Source organism: Onychostoma macrolepis, chromosome 01 (genome assembly GCF_012432095.1).
Source record: "Onychostoma macrolepis isolate SWU-2019 chromosome 01, ASM1243209v1, whole genome shotgun sequence".
Taxonomy (NCBI): domain Eukaryota; kingdom Metazoa; phylum Chordata; class Actinopteri; order Cypriniformes; family Cyprinidae; genus Onychostoma; species Onychostoma macrolepis.
The window spans coordinates 6,526,250-6,547,518 of NC_081155.1; the positions used below are offsets into that span (position 1 = coordinate 6,526,250).

Sequence of the window (21,269 nt, forward strand, 5' to 3'; positions counted from 1 at the left end):
TGTTTGTTGACGAACATTTTATCAACAAGGCCCAGTTCGGTTCTGGATTTGCACATCATTTGATAGTGATGAATGGAGCCGTCCAGCTACAAGGTGACACTTAACAGTTTCGATTGATGTATAACACTTATCTGTACGATCAAAATGGCAGAGTAATTCAAGCTCATTTCAGCCTTCCTGATTAAACGCAAAATGTTTTTAATTACTCATTTTAATTGGTAGGATGCTGTGTTTGGTCCTTGGACCTTATAATTGCTGTTTGCAGCTATATTTTTGATTGCAACTGTATACATACACTTTCATCAAAATCAATTCCATCATGCTTGATGCTCATAGTTCTTTTAGCCTCTGCTATTTCACATTCACCAGGCATTGACACACACACAAGATTACATACCTGACTGAAATTTTACTTTCAAGAGAGGAAATGTCATCCATCCATCTTCAGGTTGTTTTAAGGTTTTGATGGCTTTTTTTTCTCCTTGATCAGGCCATAACACAAAACCATTCTTCACGCAACAGGATGGTATAACGTCCTCCATTTCAGCATTACCTTCCCTCCAAACAGCTCTGGCCCACATTGTTCTGGTCTTCTACTGTACAACATACAAATACAAAAACAATCTGGGATGACTACATGATTAATTAGAACCATTTTGACATTGGCTCTTTAACCTCTTAACTGTCACCGTCCACCCTGTGGGACGCCTACATTTACTTCACTATTTTACAATTAAATCCTAATCTAATCATGACAAACTATATATCGTTGGAAAGGTCTAAGACTCCTAAATAGGTATTTTACCACTTTTCTGTTAAAAATTATGTAGGAAAAGTAATAGATTAATTTATGACCAGAGGTGTCAAATCCAGGGTCAGAAAGTAAAAGTCCTGCCATGTGTTTATTCCACCCATGAACTCAGCAGCTGATTTCACCAGAGGAGGAACCAACTCATTCCTTTCAAGTCACAAGCAAGTTTCGAGTCAAATCCCAAGACCTCAACGAGTTGAGGTAATTAAGAGATAATTGAGAGACTAATTAAATGTTGATTGTGCATTAGTGATGAACACCTGCTGTTATTGAGAATTACAGAGGATCAGATGTTGATGTTTTATTGGTTAAAATGATGCCACCATCATGGAGATCAGTGTTTGCTTTAGTTGGGCTCTTGACCCTTTTAGTTCAGCTGTTACAGAACTGCAGGAATTTACTATTAAACAAATGCCATCGTAATATTAAATATTGGAAAAAATTAAGAATTATATTGCTCAGGCTTTTAGACATGAACACTTATCATACGATCCTCAACAGTGGTGACAATAATTATTCATACTGTGGTGTTACCCAGCATGCATTGCAGCATGAAGCATTTTGTTGATTGTCACCATTGTTGAGATTCATACGCTGGTTCTTGATGTCTGTGTGTGTCTGAGTAGGACTGGAGTTTAAATATTTAAATGCATTAGATTTAAAATTCTTTCTCTATAACTACTACAGCAGTAAATTCATTGCGTACTGTGGTTTCACAGAGTTGTTTATTCAAAAGCAGAACATAAATTAAAAAAATGAAAATGTTGTATGTGTATATATATATATACACACAGTATATTGGATGCAAACAGGTAAGCACCTGATGATTACCTCATCATATGAAAACAACTAACAGTTGCTCACTGCACAGCACTGATCTCTCCGCTTTACAACAGCACATGCATTGCTACAGAGAGATCTAACACAGGAGTCAAGGGTCAAGAGCCCAACTAAAGCAAACACTGATCTACATGATGGTGGTATCATTTTAACCAATAAAACATCAACATCTGATCCTCTGTGATTCACAGTAACAGCAGGTGTTCATCACTAATGCACAATCATCATTTAATTAGTCTCTCAATTATCTCTTAATTACCTCAACTCGTTGAGGTCTTGGGATTTGACTCGAAACTTGCTTGTGACTTGAAAGGAATGAGTTGGTTCCTCCTCTGGTGAAATCAGCTGCTGAGTTCATGGGTGGAATAAACACATGGCAGGACTTTACTTTCTGACCCTGGATTTGACACCTCTGTTTATGACAAGAGTGCACCTGAAAAAAATCTACATCATGACATGAATTCTGACCTTTGTCACAGAAAGTCTTCTTAGTTGCCTTTTTCTCTATCATGAATTAGAAATCATAAGAAATTATTTATCAGTAGAAAACTTAAAATTTCAAAATTCATCCTTTGAAACCCATTTTAAAATCAGACATTGCCATTACCATGTAAATGGTACATTAAAATCATGTTACAAAATATTTTCATTCATGAATTATAAAAAATTAAGTTTGGATAGTGCACTATAATGTCTCTGTTCAAAACTGTGGGTGACAGTTAAGGGGTTAATCCTCTGTTAATTCTCAATAAGAGCTTCTGTAGACCTAACAGAAATAAAGTCAGTCTGGTTAGTAATAAGTGAAGCTGGTGATGCTGATTGTGGAGTTGTTTAATCCTCCTCTGCTGAGATCTTCAGAGATTTAATGTCTTTTATCTTCAGCTGAATTCATCTAAGGCTGTGGCTGCAGTCAGTTGTAGTTCTTGAGTTTCTGTTTGTCTTTTTTTTTCTGTTCTCTTCTTTCCTTCAGTGATTTAGCTTAGACAAGCTGAAAGGACTCTGTAAATAATATATGACGATTTTGTGGCTCAGATAAGGTCCAGTGTGGTTTATTTCTTTGCTCTTGGCTGACATGTGGCATTGTTATGGCCTGCTTTTGGCTCAGATCTGGCAAACAGGAGCGGTCCGCCCAAGTGCCATCATTCTACACTACATGTGGACCATATCATCATTCCTCATGTGCCAGATGTGGGCCGACAATATGTTGCTATCTGGGTTATTAAGTTAATTTAGAAATATGTTTGGAACATTTTATGTTTGTTAAACTGAAGTTTTTGTTTTTTTAAAGGAACAAGCGGCCAGCGGCAGACAGTGAGTTGAGCATATGTTTGATCAGTTTAGCCTTCTCAAATCAACAGGACTTGCCGAAAATAAAATCTATAGACATAATGCATTTCACAGTATAAATTTAAGCACAGATAAATGTGGCTGTTAGGGCATATCCAATGGTTTGGGCGTAGAGTGGAAGCTGAATGGGATTATTTTTATAATAGTGGAATTTTAATAATACGCCATATTTTTTGCTTATAAAGGTAAGAGTATTCGGAACTGCAAAGGTTCTACTTGTATTTGTGTGCACTCACAAAATATCAACAAAACGTTGTGCTTTTGTAAAATAAGCAAAACAAACAGGAATGAAACTCAGAAAATACTTGCCTTACCGTGATGATAAATACATAAAGAATGCTTTAAATTACCATTTTAAAATGAAATAAATTAAATCGAAAACAAAAATTCTTTCATTAGAGAGAAATGCATCTTTATGGATTACATAAAGGCGCTTCCAATGAGGAGATGGCTAGTCAGGATCGTCAAATTCATCTTTGGGACACTGACTCAGAAAACACTAGTTTATTAACAAATAATTCAAATATTTTGAATGGTTGAAGAATACTCTACAGCACTCATTCAGAGCAACATGATCTCACAGAATTCCGTGTAATGTTCACGGACTTAATTAACCTCCGAATCTGTGGTGGCATCACGGAATCGCCGAAAATTCCGTGATGGGCTCACAGAAAAAAATCTGTGATGGGCTCACAGAAGTGATACCAATGTAAGTCAGTGACAGGCATCAGCCGTGCTCCACGCACGGAAACCCTTAGCATCAACATGCCGACGCGATACTGGGAAATTTATCGTCATCATTATTGTTCAGAACTGGGTAGGTTTAGGGTAGAGGTGGGGTCAGGTACTCCAGTGAAAGTATAACTGCATCGGAGTCACTCTTTTTACGTGGTCCGATGTAGCGCTGGTGTTGAACCAGTGAATCCGTGCATGGACCACGGCTGATGCCTTCTGTGAGCCCATCACGGAATTTTCGGCGATTCCGTGATGCCACCACAGATTCGGAGGTTAATTAAGTCTGTGAACATTACACGGAATTCTGTGAGATCAGGTTGTTCAGAGACGTGCATTTATTGCTTGGACAGAGCAAGAACACTTAAAATGCACGTGTAGATTCAGTCCAGTGATAAAGTTAACCTCTTCAACTTAATGTTGTTATACTGAATTTATGGAGCAAACTATTTGCTAAAATAACCATAACATTAACAGCACCGCTGGCTGAAATACAAGTGCCGGTTCTGTCCGACAGATGTGCGTGAAAGCTGCATGTTGCTATAACAAACACTGCTTATTTTCTTTCAGAATTATCACTGGCAGGTAGAAAGACAGATAGGTTACATAAAAGTTTGTACCTAAAAATTAAGATAAGGTAAATGTCTGAATAATTACATTTTAGGGTCAGTATCACTATAAAGTGCCTTTGGTGTCCTCATCAGAATCATTCAGTTATCATGAACATAATACAATATAATGAAATTCTGAAATTATATGATAAATGACCAAACATTTGTACACACATAACTACAACTACAGTCTCTTGAAATGCATTTTTCTCATTTTAAACCATTTTATTTGATTGGATGTATGTGATTTTGGCATGTCCCTCTCGCAGCTCAGCTAACTTTAATGAGTGTAAAAAGTGTTTAAATAACACAATATTTAAATAATTTTTAAATATTATCATTGCCCTCAGCCAGTTGTTAATAAAACAAGTCAGATTGTTCATTTATAATCTATTTTCATAATAATATTAAGCATTTTGCACGTGTCCCTGAAATTGCTGTCCACCCTGTCATGATGTTGTAAATGCCCCTTTAAGAAACCCTCTTATCTACTCAGTGAAATCTCCACCCCCATTTTGCCTTTCTTCAGTGGAAGTTAAAACATCTGCTGCAAGTACACTAAGTATCTACACTTATATTTCCTAATTTTCATTATATTGTGATTGTAGTTGAATGTTGCCAAGCTTAACATGTCCACCCTGTCATAGTAAAATATTAATTTACATAAAAGTTTTTCAGAAATTCAAAATATATATTTTAAGCAGTACACATTCAGCTTCGGCAATGAACCAATTTGCTGACTGAAGGTACACTATGTGTTTATTAAATGCTAACTTTAACCAAAAATGTCCACCCTGTCATTGTCCATCCTGTCACCAAGCCTTCCATGACAGGGGTGACATGTGCATAGTTTTTGCCAAATTCTGATGTTTTAACAAGGGCTATTGATTTAACATGTTAAATTGGTGTGATTAATTATGGGGATAAAAAGGTTGAATTGATAAATGCATTTAATGCACCCCAGCCCAGAACTGTATGCTATCTTACACTGCATGCAGTTGCTTAGTGAAGAACATGATGGAAGGCAACTCACTGTGATGTAGCCTATTAGAATGCAGTTAGAATGTGCCTAAAATTCAAGATAAGTCAAGTCAAGTCACCTTTATTTATATAGCGCTTTTAAAAATACAGACTGTGTCAAAGCACTTAACAGTATCAAATTGGAGGATAGAGTGTCAGTAATGTATAATGTAACATTCAGGGCTTTATAAATAATTAACAAGATTTTAAAATCTATCCGATGTTTGATAGGGAGCCAGTGCAGTGTTGACAGAACCGGGCTAATATGGTTATATTTCCTGGTTCTAGTAAGGACTCTAGCTGCTGCATTTTGGACCAACTGTAGTTTGTTGATTAAGTGTGCAGAACAACCACCCATCAAATGAAAGATTCAAATGAAAGATTGCTATCAAACAGCACACCTAGGTTCCTAACTGATGAAGAAGATTTGACAGAGCAGCCGTCAAGTGTTAGATAGTGTTCTAGGTTATTACATGTGGGGTTTTTAGGTCCGATAATTAATACCTCTGTTTTTTACAGAATTTAACAGTAAGAAATTACTCGTCATCCAGTTTTTTATATCGACTATGCATTCCGTTAGTTTCTCAATTTGGTGTGTTTCACCGGGCCGCGAAGAAATATAGAGTATCATCGAAATTTATCGCCGAATTTATCTGACTCCGCCCCTCAAGCACCGCTGCCTCAAAGCGACGACGCCATTTTATCTTCATGCGACCGAGACGGTAAGTTGGATTGCTTTTCTCTTTATAAAATTACACGGGATAAATACTTTTTGTTGATAATTTTACTCAAAATATGATTGGTGGTGAACACATTTAGAAATTACTAACTGCGAGTGTTTTTTTCACGTTTACGGTGTTAAGTTCGTGAGGTGTAGAGATGCAACGTTAGCCTGCGTGAAAGTTTCCAATGCGGGCTCGATTTCCTGAAATAAGGTGATTTTACGTGTAAAATAATTTTTGGAATGTGTTTACAATTTATGTTATATATATACTTTTAGCTTCTTTCATTTTGGCTCGTTGACAGATCCTCTGGTCTCTATTCCCGCCGAGGCCTGGTTTTACTACGAGTCTGAAGCAGACACATTTGGGCGGTTTTCTACTCAGAGGAGAGAATTCATCAAATCGTAAATTTATATTTGTTTTTGAAATGGTAATAGTGGGATTGTTAAACATTTACGCGCTTACAATTTCGTTTTTGTCTTTCTGCAGACAGAGCTGTGTAACGCGGAACAATGTACCAGTCATTTAATTGACGTTATCTAATGCAAAACTGTGAAATTAGAGCATGTTTAAAAACTTTAAAAAGTACGTTAAACTGTAAATCCGTCAGTCTTTCCTTCAGTGCCCATGAGCAGAGCATGCTTGAAACCAGTTATCAATTCATATGGCATGCTATTTTGGGTAAATAATGTCCTAAATACTTCCAGATGTACAAAGTTAAGTTTTAATTTAGAAAGATATGTCTGAATCTATCTGTATTTTCTTTTCACATTATAAATAATAAATTAATAGTAAGAAATTTTAAAGGTGTTAATTTATTCTAATGTAGTACACCATGTTCATTTTAAGATGCCTTATTACTCATGTCACTCATTAAAATTATATAAATGTGTTTAATAATCAGATTAAATAAATACTTAAATTGTTTCAGGAATGCCTCCATGTGAATATTGCACAAGGTTTTGTGTCTATTAACTTTAACAGTCGTTTAATTGATCCTAGAATTAAGGATGTAAATAAAAATAAGTTTAATTTTACACCTGTATTATAGACAGCTCTCAGCATACTCAAAATTAGGGGTAATCACAATTATTTTACCATATTTACAGTCCTAATGTAAATTAAATTACTGAAATAAGTGTTTTTTATTTTTATTATTCTTTTTCATTAGAATTGGCCCAGACTTCTGCAGTGTCAAGTGAAGGAAGCTCCTCATAAGATTGCAAACCTGGAGTCTGAAGACACTGAGCGAGAGTGATGAAGTGAGCAGAATGATGAAGATGAAGCCAGAATTGTGAGTCTGTCTCATTTATGTTATTCTGTGTACAGTAAAAATTTTAAACACAAACAAATATGAAAAATTACAATTTAACTGGGCAGCCACACAATATTTGCTTATGTTCACACCTGGAATTTACTAATTATTAATTTAAGATGTCAAAACACAAAGCCCAAAAATGAAAACTTGTCGTCATTTCTCACTCTCTGTCATTCCAAACCTCCATTCATTTTCAAAACACAAATGAAGATATTTTAAATGAAACCGGAGAGATTTCTGTCCTTCCATCTACAGTCTACATAACCACCACTTTGATGCTTCAAGAAGTTTATAAAGAGATCATAAAAGTAATCCAAATCAATCGAGTGGTTTAGTCACAATTTTCTGAAGAGACTCAATCGCTTTATACAATGAACAGATTTTTTTTTTTTTTTTTTTCACATTTAAACATTGATCAGGGATCATAAACAGAAAATTTGGACTAAACCACATGATACACAATAAAACCTCCAGTGTTAAATCAACACTCCCAGTGTATATATAATCCACACTCAGAGTGTTAAAAAAGTAACACTGAAGCAGTGTTAAAGTTAATGAGATAATTAGTGTAGTAATTGAGTGATGATTGAGCATTAATGAAGAACACCTGCTGTTAACAAACTGAATCACTGAAAGAAAGAGAAAAAAAGAGACAAGACGAGCAGAAATACAAGAACTACAACTGACTTCAGTCACAGCCTTAGATGAAATCAACACAAGAAAGAAGACATTAAATCTCTCAAGATCTCAGCAGAGGATGATTAATAAACAACTCCACAAACATCATCACCAGCTTCACACGTTACTAACCAGACTGACTTTGGATGTTGATGTTTTAGTTTTGTTTGAATTACCATTATCGAGGTCAGTGTTTGCTTTAGTTGGGCTCTTGACCCTTGACTTAAAGCATTACAGTTACTTTGACTGCCATAACTGTGTGTTTGTTTAGACATGTTAGTTATGGCGAAAAGAAAAAAAGCCAAGAGAAAATGTGATCAGTAGTTGGTTACGTTTATAAAGATGTAATCAGTGTATAGTGGCTTGAGTAGCTGAATTAGTTTGGAGTATACTGATAGATTTATTAGTTAACTTTATTAAGATTCTGTACATAACGACCTGAAAGTTTAATCTGAAAGACTTTTGAAACTTATTCTGCACTGAAAATGTACTTTTCTTCATCACACAGACTTCAAGAATCAGCATATGAATCTCAATAATGGTGACAATCAACATAAAGCTCCATTTTGCAGTGCATTCTGGGAGCACCAATCAAAACTAATCCATGGCTCCCAGCATGCAATGCGATATGAATAAATTATGCAGTTGTCTTAGTATTTTCTTTTATTCTTACCATTTTCTTTTGTTTTGCTATTTTGTTGTGACTTTTAGTAGCTTGTTTTGTAATGTTCACAGAGTATCTGTTTATCTGAATATGTTGATCACCATTGTTGAGATTCATACGCTGAGTCTTGATGTCTGTATGATAATGCAGTTTTAACCTTTGAGTGCCAATTTACTTTCAAAAGTCTTTCAGATTAATCTTAAAACTGATGGAACAAGCTTTATATTTTATGTAAACAAAATAAATTTTAATCACTCAGTGACAATGCTCTGCATGAAACCAGTTGTGTGCATCACTAAATGCTGATGATTTCTTTATAGAAGTCAAACCAACAACACCTGATTGCCATAACTAACATGTCTAAACAAACACGCTGTTATGGCAGCCAAAGGAACTGTAATGTTTTAAGTCAAGGGTCAAGAGCCCAACTAAAGCAAACACTGACCTCGATAATGGTAATTCAAACAAAACTAAAACATCAACATCTAAAGTCAATCTGGTTAGTAACGTGTGAAGCAGGTGATACTGTTTGTGGAGTTGTTTAATCATCCTCTGCTGAGATCTTGAGAGATTTAATGTCTTCTTTTATCTTGTGTTGATTTCATCTAAGGCCGTGGTTGAAGTCAGTTGTAGATCTTGTTTTTCTGCTCGTTTCGTCTCTTTTTTTCAATGGTTCAGTTTGTTTTACAGCAGGTGTTCTTCATTAATGCTCAATCATCACTCAATTACTAAACTAATTATCTCATTAACTTTAACACTGCTTCAGTGTTACTTTTTTAACACTATGAGTGTGGATTATATATACACTGGGAGTGTTGATTTACACTGGAGGTTTTACTGTGTACGTATGGATTAGATCTCTTTATGGATTAGATCTCTTTATGAAGTTTATGAATTATCAGTGGTAGTTGCGTGGACCGCCAATCAAGGGACAGAAATCTTATATTCTATTACAATATCTTCAATATCTTTGTGTTTTAAAGATGACGAAAGTCTTGGTTGAGTAAACAATGGAATTTTAATTTCTGAAATAACCCTGTAATAAAAGAATGTGGCCATATGCATCTTGTGCTTGTTCACTTGTGCATCACACAAGATGCATGCTAATGCCAGGTGTGAACAGAGCCACTGTGTGACTACACAATCAGTTTAGCAGAATGGTTCCTGAGAGACATATTGCCATTATTTTATTTATTTATTTTTCCAGGAAGCCAAGTTCCTGGCTTTTCCCAAGACCTTTAAGAACACAATTGACCTCGGAATCAGCTGTAAAGGAGGACGAAACCGATGTTTAAGGTTAGACTATATTTCAGAATAAGATTATCTATATTAATTTATTATCTATATTCTGTATTCATGCATTTTTTGCTGAAGTGGTCATATCTGTTATTTAGAATGGGACAGCGATATTGCATCAGTTTGTCTCCTACTTCATTTGGTTCCACCATCGCCACAAGGCTGCAAGGGGCCTAGAGAAATGTCCTCCTATCAAGCTGAAAAACATCTTCAAAAAGGTACATTTCTGTCACTACCTATTGTCTGCCTCAAAATATTGCCAGATGTGTTGTATATGAAAGACTAATAAAAATAAAATCAATTGGAGAGCTGACCTTAATTGTGAGTTTTGTCTTTGATCTGCAGGCACTAATAAGAACACCTTGATTGCATAGAAGAGACCACACAGCCATACGTGCTCGCTGATGGGACAACGAGGAACAGCATTCATGGATGCTACACAACTGTTGACAAGTATATTGCTGCAATCTTGTTCAAATCTACCTGTCATATTTGTTAATGTCTAGGTAAATTTGATGATTTTATGTGTTTTATTAACTATTTTGTTTCTGTGCAACACTTAATGAATGTGACTGACTAATTAACCTCTACACATCTGGTATATGCTTTAAAGTTGCTACTTTGCCCATTTGTTAAATAAACGTTGGAATTTGTAGATCTTGTCTCATCCCCAGTCAACAATTTGATCTCACAGTGATCTCACCATGAGCTCACAGGATACTCGTGATGAGGTCACAATGTGAGGTCACCGTGAGCTAAAAGTGTAACCTTACAGCGCCCTCACTGTGTGCTCATACTAATGTGAGGTCAAAGTGCACTCACTGCACAGAGACTAGGTACCCAGCACACATTGCAGCATGAAGCTTTTGATTGTCACCATTGTTGAGATTCATACACTGATTCTTGATGTCTCTCTTTGGGTTTAAATGACACAGTATTTCAAAATGTTTGTGTCTTATCACGCTTTTAAAATATTTCATAAACGATTATGAGACTGCTGGGTCCCATTCTGTATAATCACAGAGCTATTATAAAAATCTTCAGATTAATAACTCCTCACAAAGACTGCATACTGAATCTAGGTGATGGTTGTGCTGTTATTGTCAGTAACAAACCAAGATCACCTGGTTGCAGTCTCTTTTTTGGTTTTCCTCACCATAACAAATGTGCTTTTCAAACACAGTTACAGCAGCCCCAAAAAATATAATGTTATAAAGTCAAGGGTCAAGAGCCCAACTAAAGCAAATACCACTCACCACGATGGTAACGTCAAACAAAACAATAAAACATCATCATCTAAATCTGTTAATTCTCAATAAGCGATTTTGTAGATGTCTGACAGAAATAAGAACCCCGCTCATCTTTTTGAGTTCACAATGAGCTCATATATTACTCACACTGTGAGTATCACCGTATGAGAATGTTGTGATGTCACTGTGATCATCGCGTGATCTCACGTGTTGACTGGGTCAGACTCTTGATTTTATGTCTAATCTTGTACATTAACACTATACAATAGCATTTTTATTTTTGCACTGAAAATAATACTTTATTAATAACACTTAAAACAACACCAGGGGTGTTAAATACCCCAGAGTGTAAAATTTGAACAACAATTGCAAGTGTAACAATTCACACTCTGAGTGTAATTTTTCTACACTATAAGGTGCTGTATTAACACTAAAAATTCAACACTATGAATGGTGTACTTTTAACACTAGACAGATTGGGACAATATATGATCTTTAGTAGTGTTAAAATTGACACTTTAAGTGTTAAACTGACACTGCGTTTTTTACTGTGTTATGAAAACATAGGAAATGAGCAGCGGTGCTGATCATCTCTAACTTGGATAAAGTCCACCTTTTTTCATGACCACACCTCAAGCCCAAGCTGGCCCGCTTTGACCCAGGGTATTCGGTGGGCCAAATATCCCTGGCTGTTGGCCCCAAGGAAGCCCCGACGAAGCCCTGGAAGAGACAGTGGAAATGCTACTGGCCATGCCAGCTTTTGGCCTTATATTGAAATCGTAGCTATTGATTCATTGTGAGAAGACTGCTAAAGTGAAAAATGAAGCTTTCTGAATTGAATCAACTTAATCCATTGCTTTGTAAAAGGATACAAAGTTCTGAACATAGACTATAATTTTTTTTTTTAAAACATGGACGACACTCTCTTCCACTGAAGAAAAGGGGCACTGAAAAGGGGCATCTTGCGCTTGCCACCCTTGACTCGTTTAAAGGGTTAGTTATCCCAAAAATTAAAATGAGCCCATGTTTTACTCACCCTCAAAGCATCCTAGGTGTATATGACTTTCTTCTTTCAGACGTATGCGTAGCGCAGATGCCGGTGATTAGTTACGAACATGGAAGCGCGGAGGAGAGACAGCAAAACGAAACCCTAGTCATGAAATAGAAGTACAAAACGAGGTTTTGTAAAGAAAAATGTTGGAGGACTTCGATATAAGCCAAGAGGAGCTAAGGTAAAAGGTAACTTTGCTTCCTTTGCTCCTGTAAACAAACTTGCAAGGCTAGCATATCTCAGAGGCACGTGCGCTGCACATAAGCCCTACGTCTTCTTCCAGAAAACCTTCCATGCACGACAGTTAGCAGAAGTGAGAAAATAAAAGTATTTATAATGTTTTTAATGTGGATATTTTTCTTACAAAAAAACCCATAAATTCACTACAGGAGGACTTTATTCACCCCCAGAGCCGTGCCACGTTTTATTATGGATAGATGCACTTTGTTTGACAACTTTTGGACTGTTGAAAAAAAAAAAAAAAACACCCACCTACTGCCATTCTAAGACTTAGAAGAGCAAGGATAATTGTTTATATAACTGAAAGAAGAAACTCATATACACCTAGAACGCCTTCAGGGTGAGTAAAACATGGGCTAATTTTCATTTTTGGGTGAACATCATGCACTCATTATTTTTGAGGGGCTTGGGGGTTGTCAGGTGACACAAAGCAGCCACAACAGCACTTATGTTTTTTTTTATTTATTTTTTATTGTTTTCCTTTTTATTCGAAAACATTCCCACATGCATTAACTATATCATGAAATATCTTGATTCTCACTCACCTTTATGGATTATGTTAGTAGATCTATAGTGGGTGATGGTCAAAGTAACCTAATAATGTAATCTATCAACTATGCATAAAAACCTGTCTGTTTACTTAACTAACAGATATGGGTGTCATGCCATAACACATTGTAATACGACTGACTTTATATTGAATGTGAATTTAACATTGAAAATGAATGTGAATTTGTATTCACATTTTATTCACAACATTGTATCTGGCTCAGCGCCAGCAAGCAAACGCAAATTTGAATTTAGCAGCTGATGATATGACGCACTGAACGTTCAAATCACACTGGTGTGATTGTATAGAAAATAATAATCGGCTACTTTTTGTCTTTTGGAAGCTGCATTCAAAGTCCACTTGGCTCAAAAATCTGAGGGGACACGTGCCCCTCACTTTGAATGAGCATGATGCCTCTGGGTGAACTAACCCTTTAAAGGGGTCATCGGATGCAAAATTCACTTTACAAGTTGAACATAAATGTGTTAGAAGTGTCTGTACACATCCATAATGATAAAAAATCCACCCAGTGTTTTTTTTTTTTTTTTTAAATCCCTATTTTAAAATCCCCTTTCTCAAATCAGGCTGTTCTGAGATTCCGGTCAGAATGATGTAGTTCTGTACAGGCCCCTCCCACGATAGTTGATTGACAAGACCGCCTTACCTTAGACCCGCCCTGAGTGAGCTGAGTGCTGTCTGCCATTGTGTCAAGAACATCTCCAATTAAGCTATTGAGGTGCTTTGTTGTTGGATGTAATAATGAACATAGTAGTCGTCATTTACTCCCGACATCTAAGCCACTGAAGACGCAGATGATTAACGTTACTTTCAACAGTAAATTTTTGAAGGGAATGTGCCAATCCCCGATCTATGTTCGCGCGAATCATTCGTGATCCAGCTTGAGTATAAGGTTTTTTTTTTTTTTTTTAATGAATCTTTGCAAGTCAGCAGAGCTCATTAGCATTTAAAGCAACATGAACTAGAATGGCTTGATGAAAACATAGCTGATTTTGACAGGGTAAAAGTGTTTTTTTACACTACTTTTGATACATTTTAACCAAAGTATGTTATAGACTTTTCATTAAGACCCTAAAGAATCATATCAACTTCATCCGATGACCCCTTTAACATTATGTTCTAAGATAGTGCTGTTTTAAGCTGGTATTGCCCCTTTAAGAGGGTGGGGTAGTGCGTGTGTTCAATGTACTGATGGGAGAAATGAACCTGTGCAAAAGGCGATAGAGAGAGTGTCAGAGCCATAGACTGTAAAAAAAAAATGGACGTAATGTCCGTGACGTCACTCGTAGGTTTCTGAAGAGCATTTTTGAAGCCTAAAGTGGGCGGAGCCGACCGCCGCCATCTTGGAAACGCGTCACCGCGCTTCACTCCCAGATAATCGAAAATGGGCAAAAAGGCGGGACGTGGGTGAAGCTGAGCTGAAACCACGCCCCTCTATAGTGACAGCAGTGCTGCCGTGCAAAGACAAAACACCATAACTTCGTTTTTGGTCGAAAATTAGTTATTGATCATTTTGGGACATTATGACCTTTATCATGTGTTTAAGTATCATGGAGAAAAGCCCCGGAGAAACCAAGGCAGAACACAGTATAACATCAGTTACAGCTCTTTGATTTTGTTTTGGAAAGCTCAAATGAAGTTACGGTGCTCTGCATTTGTTTGCATTCGTTCGTCAATACTGTGCCAGCCTGGAGTTATACGGTATCGCCTTTGTTTTACTTTCCAATAAAGTCTGCCACGTTTAAATTACGGTGTAACTTGTGCACTTTTATACATCTGTCGGCACTTCATTAGACAAACAAATTAGATAGATCGCGATCGAACAAACTGCTCCATATAACAAAGCACTGTAAGCAATAACGATTCGATAACTTGGCAATCTTTAAAGTGTTTTTTTATTTTTTATAATGCAGATTATTCACTCATTGTGTTATTGTGTCAGTCTGGGGCTGCACACTTCTGTACATGATCCTCAAAAGTTTCACACTCTAGCGAGTTTCACACTCTGGAGCAGAGCAGCAGTCCACCTGTCACTCAAGTGGCCACGCCCTTAATTATGCAGAACTTTAAGGCAATTTAAACGGATGACTTATAAAAAAATTCACCCCCCTCACAGTTGTCATGAAGGGCAAAATTAGCTATATAGATCAAAATCATTTTTTGCACCAGGCTGTAAACATGTTTTTTTCTGCTGTAAAGTTGGGCATTTCAACATGGAGAGTCAATGGGATTGACTCCCTTTTGCAACCAGCCTCCAGCGGCCAGTCGATGAATTGCAGTTTTAGTCACTTCCGTGTTGGCTTCACAAGAGAGAGCGGGAGGTTGCCGATTGGTCAGAGCGCTGTCGTGCTAGCCAGCATGGGCACTTTTATTATGAAACGCGCTTATCGCGGATAGCCGGAAGAGACGCTGTTCATTACTCGGAGATCGGCAGACTGCCTCCACCACTGCATGCGATCGGGTTTTCTGCCTAAACTGGTGTTGGAGATGTGCATCGTCATTAATATCAGCCACAGTTGAATGTATTTTGTGTTGTGTGCGTCCTGTAAGAGCAGGAGAAACCACACCTTCCACCACAATCATACATCTCATGCTTCTACTGATATGTACCCAGCCCTCTCAAGAAGACAAGATCTGTGAAAGACAGTACTTATGTTCTCCCTCTAACTGGCTCACACCTCCCATCATTCTCAGCGACCCGTGTATGCTTATTAGCAGCGGTCCCAGAGCCCATACTGAAAAGAGAGTATTCATTCCTCTGGATGTTTCGAAGGAGGCCTCCTTGTCTCTATAACATACACTTATTTTTGTACTTATTTTCATACACAAGTCTCTTCTTGATGTTGTTGTTAAATGACACTGTAATTCAAAATGTTTCTGTTTTTTTATGCTTTTAAAGATCTTCAATAATTATTATACTACTTCATCCTGTATTGTAAGAAGTTTAGCATTTCACAAAGACTGCATACAGTGTCTAGGTGATGATTTTATTGTTCTCATCAATAACAACAAACCAATATTGTCTGGGGTGTATTCCAGAAAGCAGGTTATGTGATATACCCGGGTATGTTTGAGGATAAGTGAGCGGATAACCTCAGCTTTCGGTTCCAAAATCGGAGGTTACTTTCAGGGTATGTAAGTAACCATAGCAACTTGCTCTCTGAAGATAACCTGCTCCGGAGCCGGTTCTGTTCCAGGGTTAGTTCACTTCAGCGCTATCAGAGCATGACAGATAGCGCACAATATTATATATTATTACAATACAGTTATGTATGTAGCCTACTATATATATATATATATATAGTTGTATGCTATTTTAATGATAAAGCGCTAATATAAGTAATACATAAAGTTAGCCTATATATTGCTCTAATATGGTTATTATATTTTATTGGCATAACACTTATCTGTATAAATTATAAAACACTATTATGACAAGGTAATGTTTAATTTATTACATTAGCCTATATATATATATATATATATATATTACATTTTATATTATCATCTCACACATGGATTGCATTTTCTATAATGTATTTCTATAATAAAATACATATCTGATATGACTTAATATATAATTAGCATCAAACAAACAATATAATTCTTATTCTCAAGGATTAAAGATTAAACGAAAAAAAAAATTATTGCAAAACCATCAATTAGGTGGCGATATGCACTAAGCATAAGGCCTACATGACCTTTGAACAAAAGAAGAAGAAAGAAGCAGTATGGCGCGATTATTCTTAGCCTCCGTTTCCATAGTGACTCATCGATTCATCGCTCTGTTGAGAACGTCTTGAGTCTTAACCAGGAACATACTCTGAGTTGAATGAACTTACTCCCAGACGCGTTTTTGGAATCACATACCTTGAGTAAGCAAGGTTTGGGGTTAATCAACCGAAAGTTCAGGGTTTATCTGACGGTAAATTAACCATGCTTTCTGGAATACACCCCTAGTTGCAGTCTCTTTTTGGTACACCTTACCATAGCAAATGTGCTTTACAAACATAGTTACAGCAGCCCCATAAAATATAATGCTATAAAGTCAAGGGTCAAGAGCCCAACTAAAGCAAACACTAATCACTTTGATGGCAACATCAAACAAAACAATAAAACATCTAATTCTCAATAAGCACTTTTGTAGATATCAGAAATAAAGTCAGTCTGGTTAGTAATGAGTGGAGCAGGTGATGCTGTTTGTGGAGTTGTTTATATATGGATAACCCACTGCTTCACTTCAGACTTTGATGTCTCAAAACTTACTGCCATTATAAAGCTTGACATTTTTTAGGACATGCCAGGACATTTTTAAATAAAACTCAGATTGTATTCTTCTGAAAGTCATATACACCTAGGATGGCTTGAGGGTGAGTAAATCATGGGGTGATTTTCATTTTTGGGTGAACTAACCCTTTATTGTAAATCAAGACACTACTGTCAATCATTCAGGGCTCCACCCACAGGGAGACAGAAAAAGCTGTAAAATGTTTTACCACGTGTCCCAAACACTACGGCCTGTCACACTGAAAGAAAGAAAGTGAATTGATGCATGAATAACTAATACACTTAAAATTTCTGGTCGTAAAAAAGGACTTTAATTAATTGATCATAAACACTGAATTATATTGTGTGTATTTTGTCAGTAAACATTTGGTATCAAGAGTGAGAACACTTACTGTTATATTCTCATAAACATATTCATCCATCTCAACATCACAAGCTTCAGGGGTGTCATCATATGGTCTGGAATGTTTCATCTTTGCCATTAAAAAAAAAAGACAGAATAGAGAGAAAACTGAATTTAAAATTTCCCAACGCATATATCTATCAGGTCACCATAACAATTACATTAGTGTTCACATTTACTGACTGTAACAATAATTTACCGTTACATTCTCATACAAACGTTCAGTCGACTTCACATCAGCTGCTGTATATCTGTCATGAACAGGTCTGGAATAATTCATCTTTGCCATTTCAGAAACAAAGACAAAAGCAGAGACAAAATATATAATGTTTATAAACTAAGTGTATGAAATGCATTCAGACTTTCAGTCTTTTAGTTTCTAGTTCATTTACTGATTACTAAACTCGATTTTCTCACCTGAGTTTTGAGTGTGTCTTTTCTCTTTTTCATCCTGCTTCTCATTAAAAACAATGAATATGTTACATGAAATAGTATACAATTAATATGTTGTATTAAAATAATATTGGACTCTGATGCATTTTTACTATGGGATAATATTTTATTGGTCAACCTTGTGGAGCATTATTCTCATTTTATGTCTAAGATGAAAATCTTAATATCAATAGTTAGAAAGTTATCCTGACAACTAAATGTTTTAGTTAAAGGTTATAAATGACGTTAAGTACCTGCAATCAAATACTACACACATCTTACCAACTCAGCAACATCGTGGTGATAACCGCAGCTCCACAAAACACTCCAATGGATATGTACAATATCAGAAGATGTCCTACAACAGAGACAAAAAAAATAAAACATGTAAACAGATTCATTAGATTCACTTCAGAAAGAGTAAATGAGCTGTTCTACCTTTAACAGTGACAGTAACAGAGTCTGATCTCTGAGATCCATGTTGATTGTGAGCCTCACAGTAGAAGCGTCCACTCTGTAGAGCACTGAAACTCTGTCCAGATCCAACAGCTGAGCTTTGATTCTCCTTAAACCAGCTGAAGTTCAGAGCAGGTGGGTTTGAATCACTGCTGCAGATCAGAGTCACTGAACCTCCCTCCACTATTTCACCGGATCCATTTATGGACACTGAGACGTTCCTGGGTGGGTCTAAAACAAATAAATAAATAAAAATATACATTTATTATAATTTACATCCACAATAAATTTGACATCACAGTTGCTTAATTGTCATTAACTCACACATAACGTTTAAAGTCACAGCATCAGAGTATTTCTCTCCATGTTTATTTCTGGACTTGCACTTGTATTCTCCACTGTGATCAGAGCTGATCTTTGAGATGCTGTAGATTCTTCCAGATCCTACAAACGTTCCTCCTTTAAACCAGCTGATTTCTGCAGGTGGGTTTGAATCACTGCTGCAGCTCAGAGTCACTGAATCTCCCTCCACTATTTCACCAGATGGACTGATGGACACTGAGACGTTCCTGGGTGGGTCTAAAGATGACAACAATGAAAATTGTAGCTCCAAATATAAACTCAACAAGTTATTAAAACGAACTAATGAATCTGTACTCACACGTGACATTGAGATGAACAGCAGGAGAGATGTAAATGTGTCCATGTAGAGCACAGCTATATCTGCCTGCATCCTCTCTTCTGACTGACTGCAGCAGGAGTTGATTGTTTCTGTCTCTTCTCTCAGTTAATGGCTGTGAGTTTCTGTACCAGATGAATGTTGCTCCGTCAGTCAGAGTGCAGTTGCTTTTACATGTCAGACGGACTGAATCTCCCTCTGTCACTGTCTCAGGAGACTCCACCTGAAGATCTGAACACAACACACACATTATATCTAGTGCTGCTGTCATACACTGATTATTATTCAACATAATGCACAGAAGAAGAGTGAAACCTCATGAAAGTCACCTGTCACAGTAAGAGTCACTCCTTGAAGGCCAACCCATTTATCTTTATCAGTTGTGAATCTGAAATAGTACTTGTGTGAATCTTTCTGTGTCACATGACTCAGTCTGATGGTGCAGTTCTGCTGTTTATCTCCCAGATACTGAAGCCTCTGTCTGTATTCAGGGTCCTCAGACAGATCTGGAAAGTCTACATGATCATTTCTAACTTGTGTTTTGGTCCAGAACACTTTCTCGATCTGATGTCCAGTGGGGTATGTATAAGTGCAGCTCATTATCACTGATGAGTTCTTTAGTGCACAAATGTGTGGATGACTGTAACTCACACCCCAATCAGCACCAGAAACCCCTGAAACACATAATTCTTACTGAACAAATGGCCATCCACTTCAGAAAATAAATAAAAAGAGTATGCAAAATCCCTCTTGAGTGTTTCTTAAATGTTGCAGTCACTCACCATGAATCAAGATCAGAAAGATCAGAGGAAGAGAAGGAGCCATTCTGACTGACATCACCATAGCAACACCTTCAATAAATGTAGCTTTATTTATTTAAAGTATGTTTCAATATCGCACTGTACTTTTTAGTAAATGTAAACATTACAGTTGGTTGACTGTCTGTTTAGATGGTGGTGTTTATTGAGGCTGGTTATTGGTTGAACTGCTTTCTATGAGGTTAAACTAGTTAAGCACACAAGCCATTAACTTCCTCTTTATAGCCAGTGCAAATCAAGCTCCATCTTAAAAGCTGTTGACCAAGATCATCTTGTGGCTTAAACTAAAGAATAAATGCCAACATTCAAAACACAACATATACTGGTCTGAAAAGTTTTAACCACTGAGCTTGGAGATCATTTAAAATATTGAAATTAACAACATAATTTTTATCCAGGATGAACAAACAGTACAGATTACCCAACATATGATGGTTGAACTAGGAAATAGGCAATTGCTGACAATATTCAAAACCACTTCTTAACTTTTGAACCTAGTAACTGAGAACTTATACATGCGACAACTAGCTCGAATCCAGCCCAAACATACACAAGATATTTGATAAAAATCAGTCTACAGAATGATAATAAAATCATGTTCTTACCCATTTCACCAACACTCATGACCAGTGACAGCACTACAAATGATTGGGGTGGAACCAGTAATGGGTTTTTATGTGGTCAACACCTTATATTTTAGCAGGAGGATATGACACTTCACAGCATACAGCAGAAGAAGAGTTTTAAACTGAGTGTCATCTCATAGACAACACCAGAATATAGACAACAAGACAAATTGAGTTCAACTAAGATAAACCTTAAGTCTGTCTGTAGAGAAGCTCATTATGATTTCAGTCTTATATATATATTTATCTGCATTTGATATATATAGCATTTGATAAACTTTAGTAAAAATGTAGTAAATAAATTTAGTAAGAAAAAAAAATATTAAGGTTAAATTAGCAAAATTTGTAATGCTAATTTAGTAAAAAACAAAAAAATATGCTAATGAAGTAGAGCTAATAGAATATAACAGTTGCTTCCTC

General features: G+C 36.5%; 1 protein-coding gene and 1 long non-coding RNA gene across 3 annotated transcripts in view; one reads left to right on the forward strand and one right to left on the reverse strand.

Annotated features, from left to right (window-relative positions):
• Positions 1 to 20,847, reverse strand: part of LOC131541596 (B-cell receptor CD22-like) — a 92,382-nt gene extending 71,535 nt beyond the window's left edge. The window contains exons 1-6 of one of the 2 annotated variants that reach the window (XM_058777451.1): positions 20,829 to 20,847; positions 20,188 to 20,256; positions 19,735 to 20,079; positions 19,388 to 19,636; positions 19,051 to 19,305; positions 18,709 to 18,957 (exon numbers count right to left, since the gene is read on the reverse strand). In XM_058777451.1, the coding sequence (XP_058633434.1) occupies positions 18,709 to 18,957; positions 19,051 to 19,305; positions 19,388 to 19,636; positions 19,735 to 20,079; positions 20,188 to 20,256; positions 20,829 to 20,847 (1,186 nt within the window). Of the gene's footprint in view, positions 1 to 16,766; positions 17,909 to 18,037; positions 18,119 to 18,255; positions 18,629 to 18,708; positions 18,958 to 19,050; positions 19,306 to 19,387; positions 19,637 to 19,734; positions 20,080 to 20,187; positions 20,257 to 20,828 lie in introns of those variants that run through there. The other variant, XR_009271542.1, reaches the window with a different exon arrangement.
• LOC131541648 (uncharacterized) lies at positions 6,386 to 10,032 on the forward strand. The gene is made up of 3 exons (XR_009271553.1): positions 6,386 to 6,487; positions 7,255 to 7,377; positions 9,951 to 10,032. It is a non-coding gene; the product is annotated as an uncharacterized LOC131541648 (long non-coding RNA).
• Positions 20,848 to 21,269: the final 422 nt, after the last annotated feature.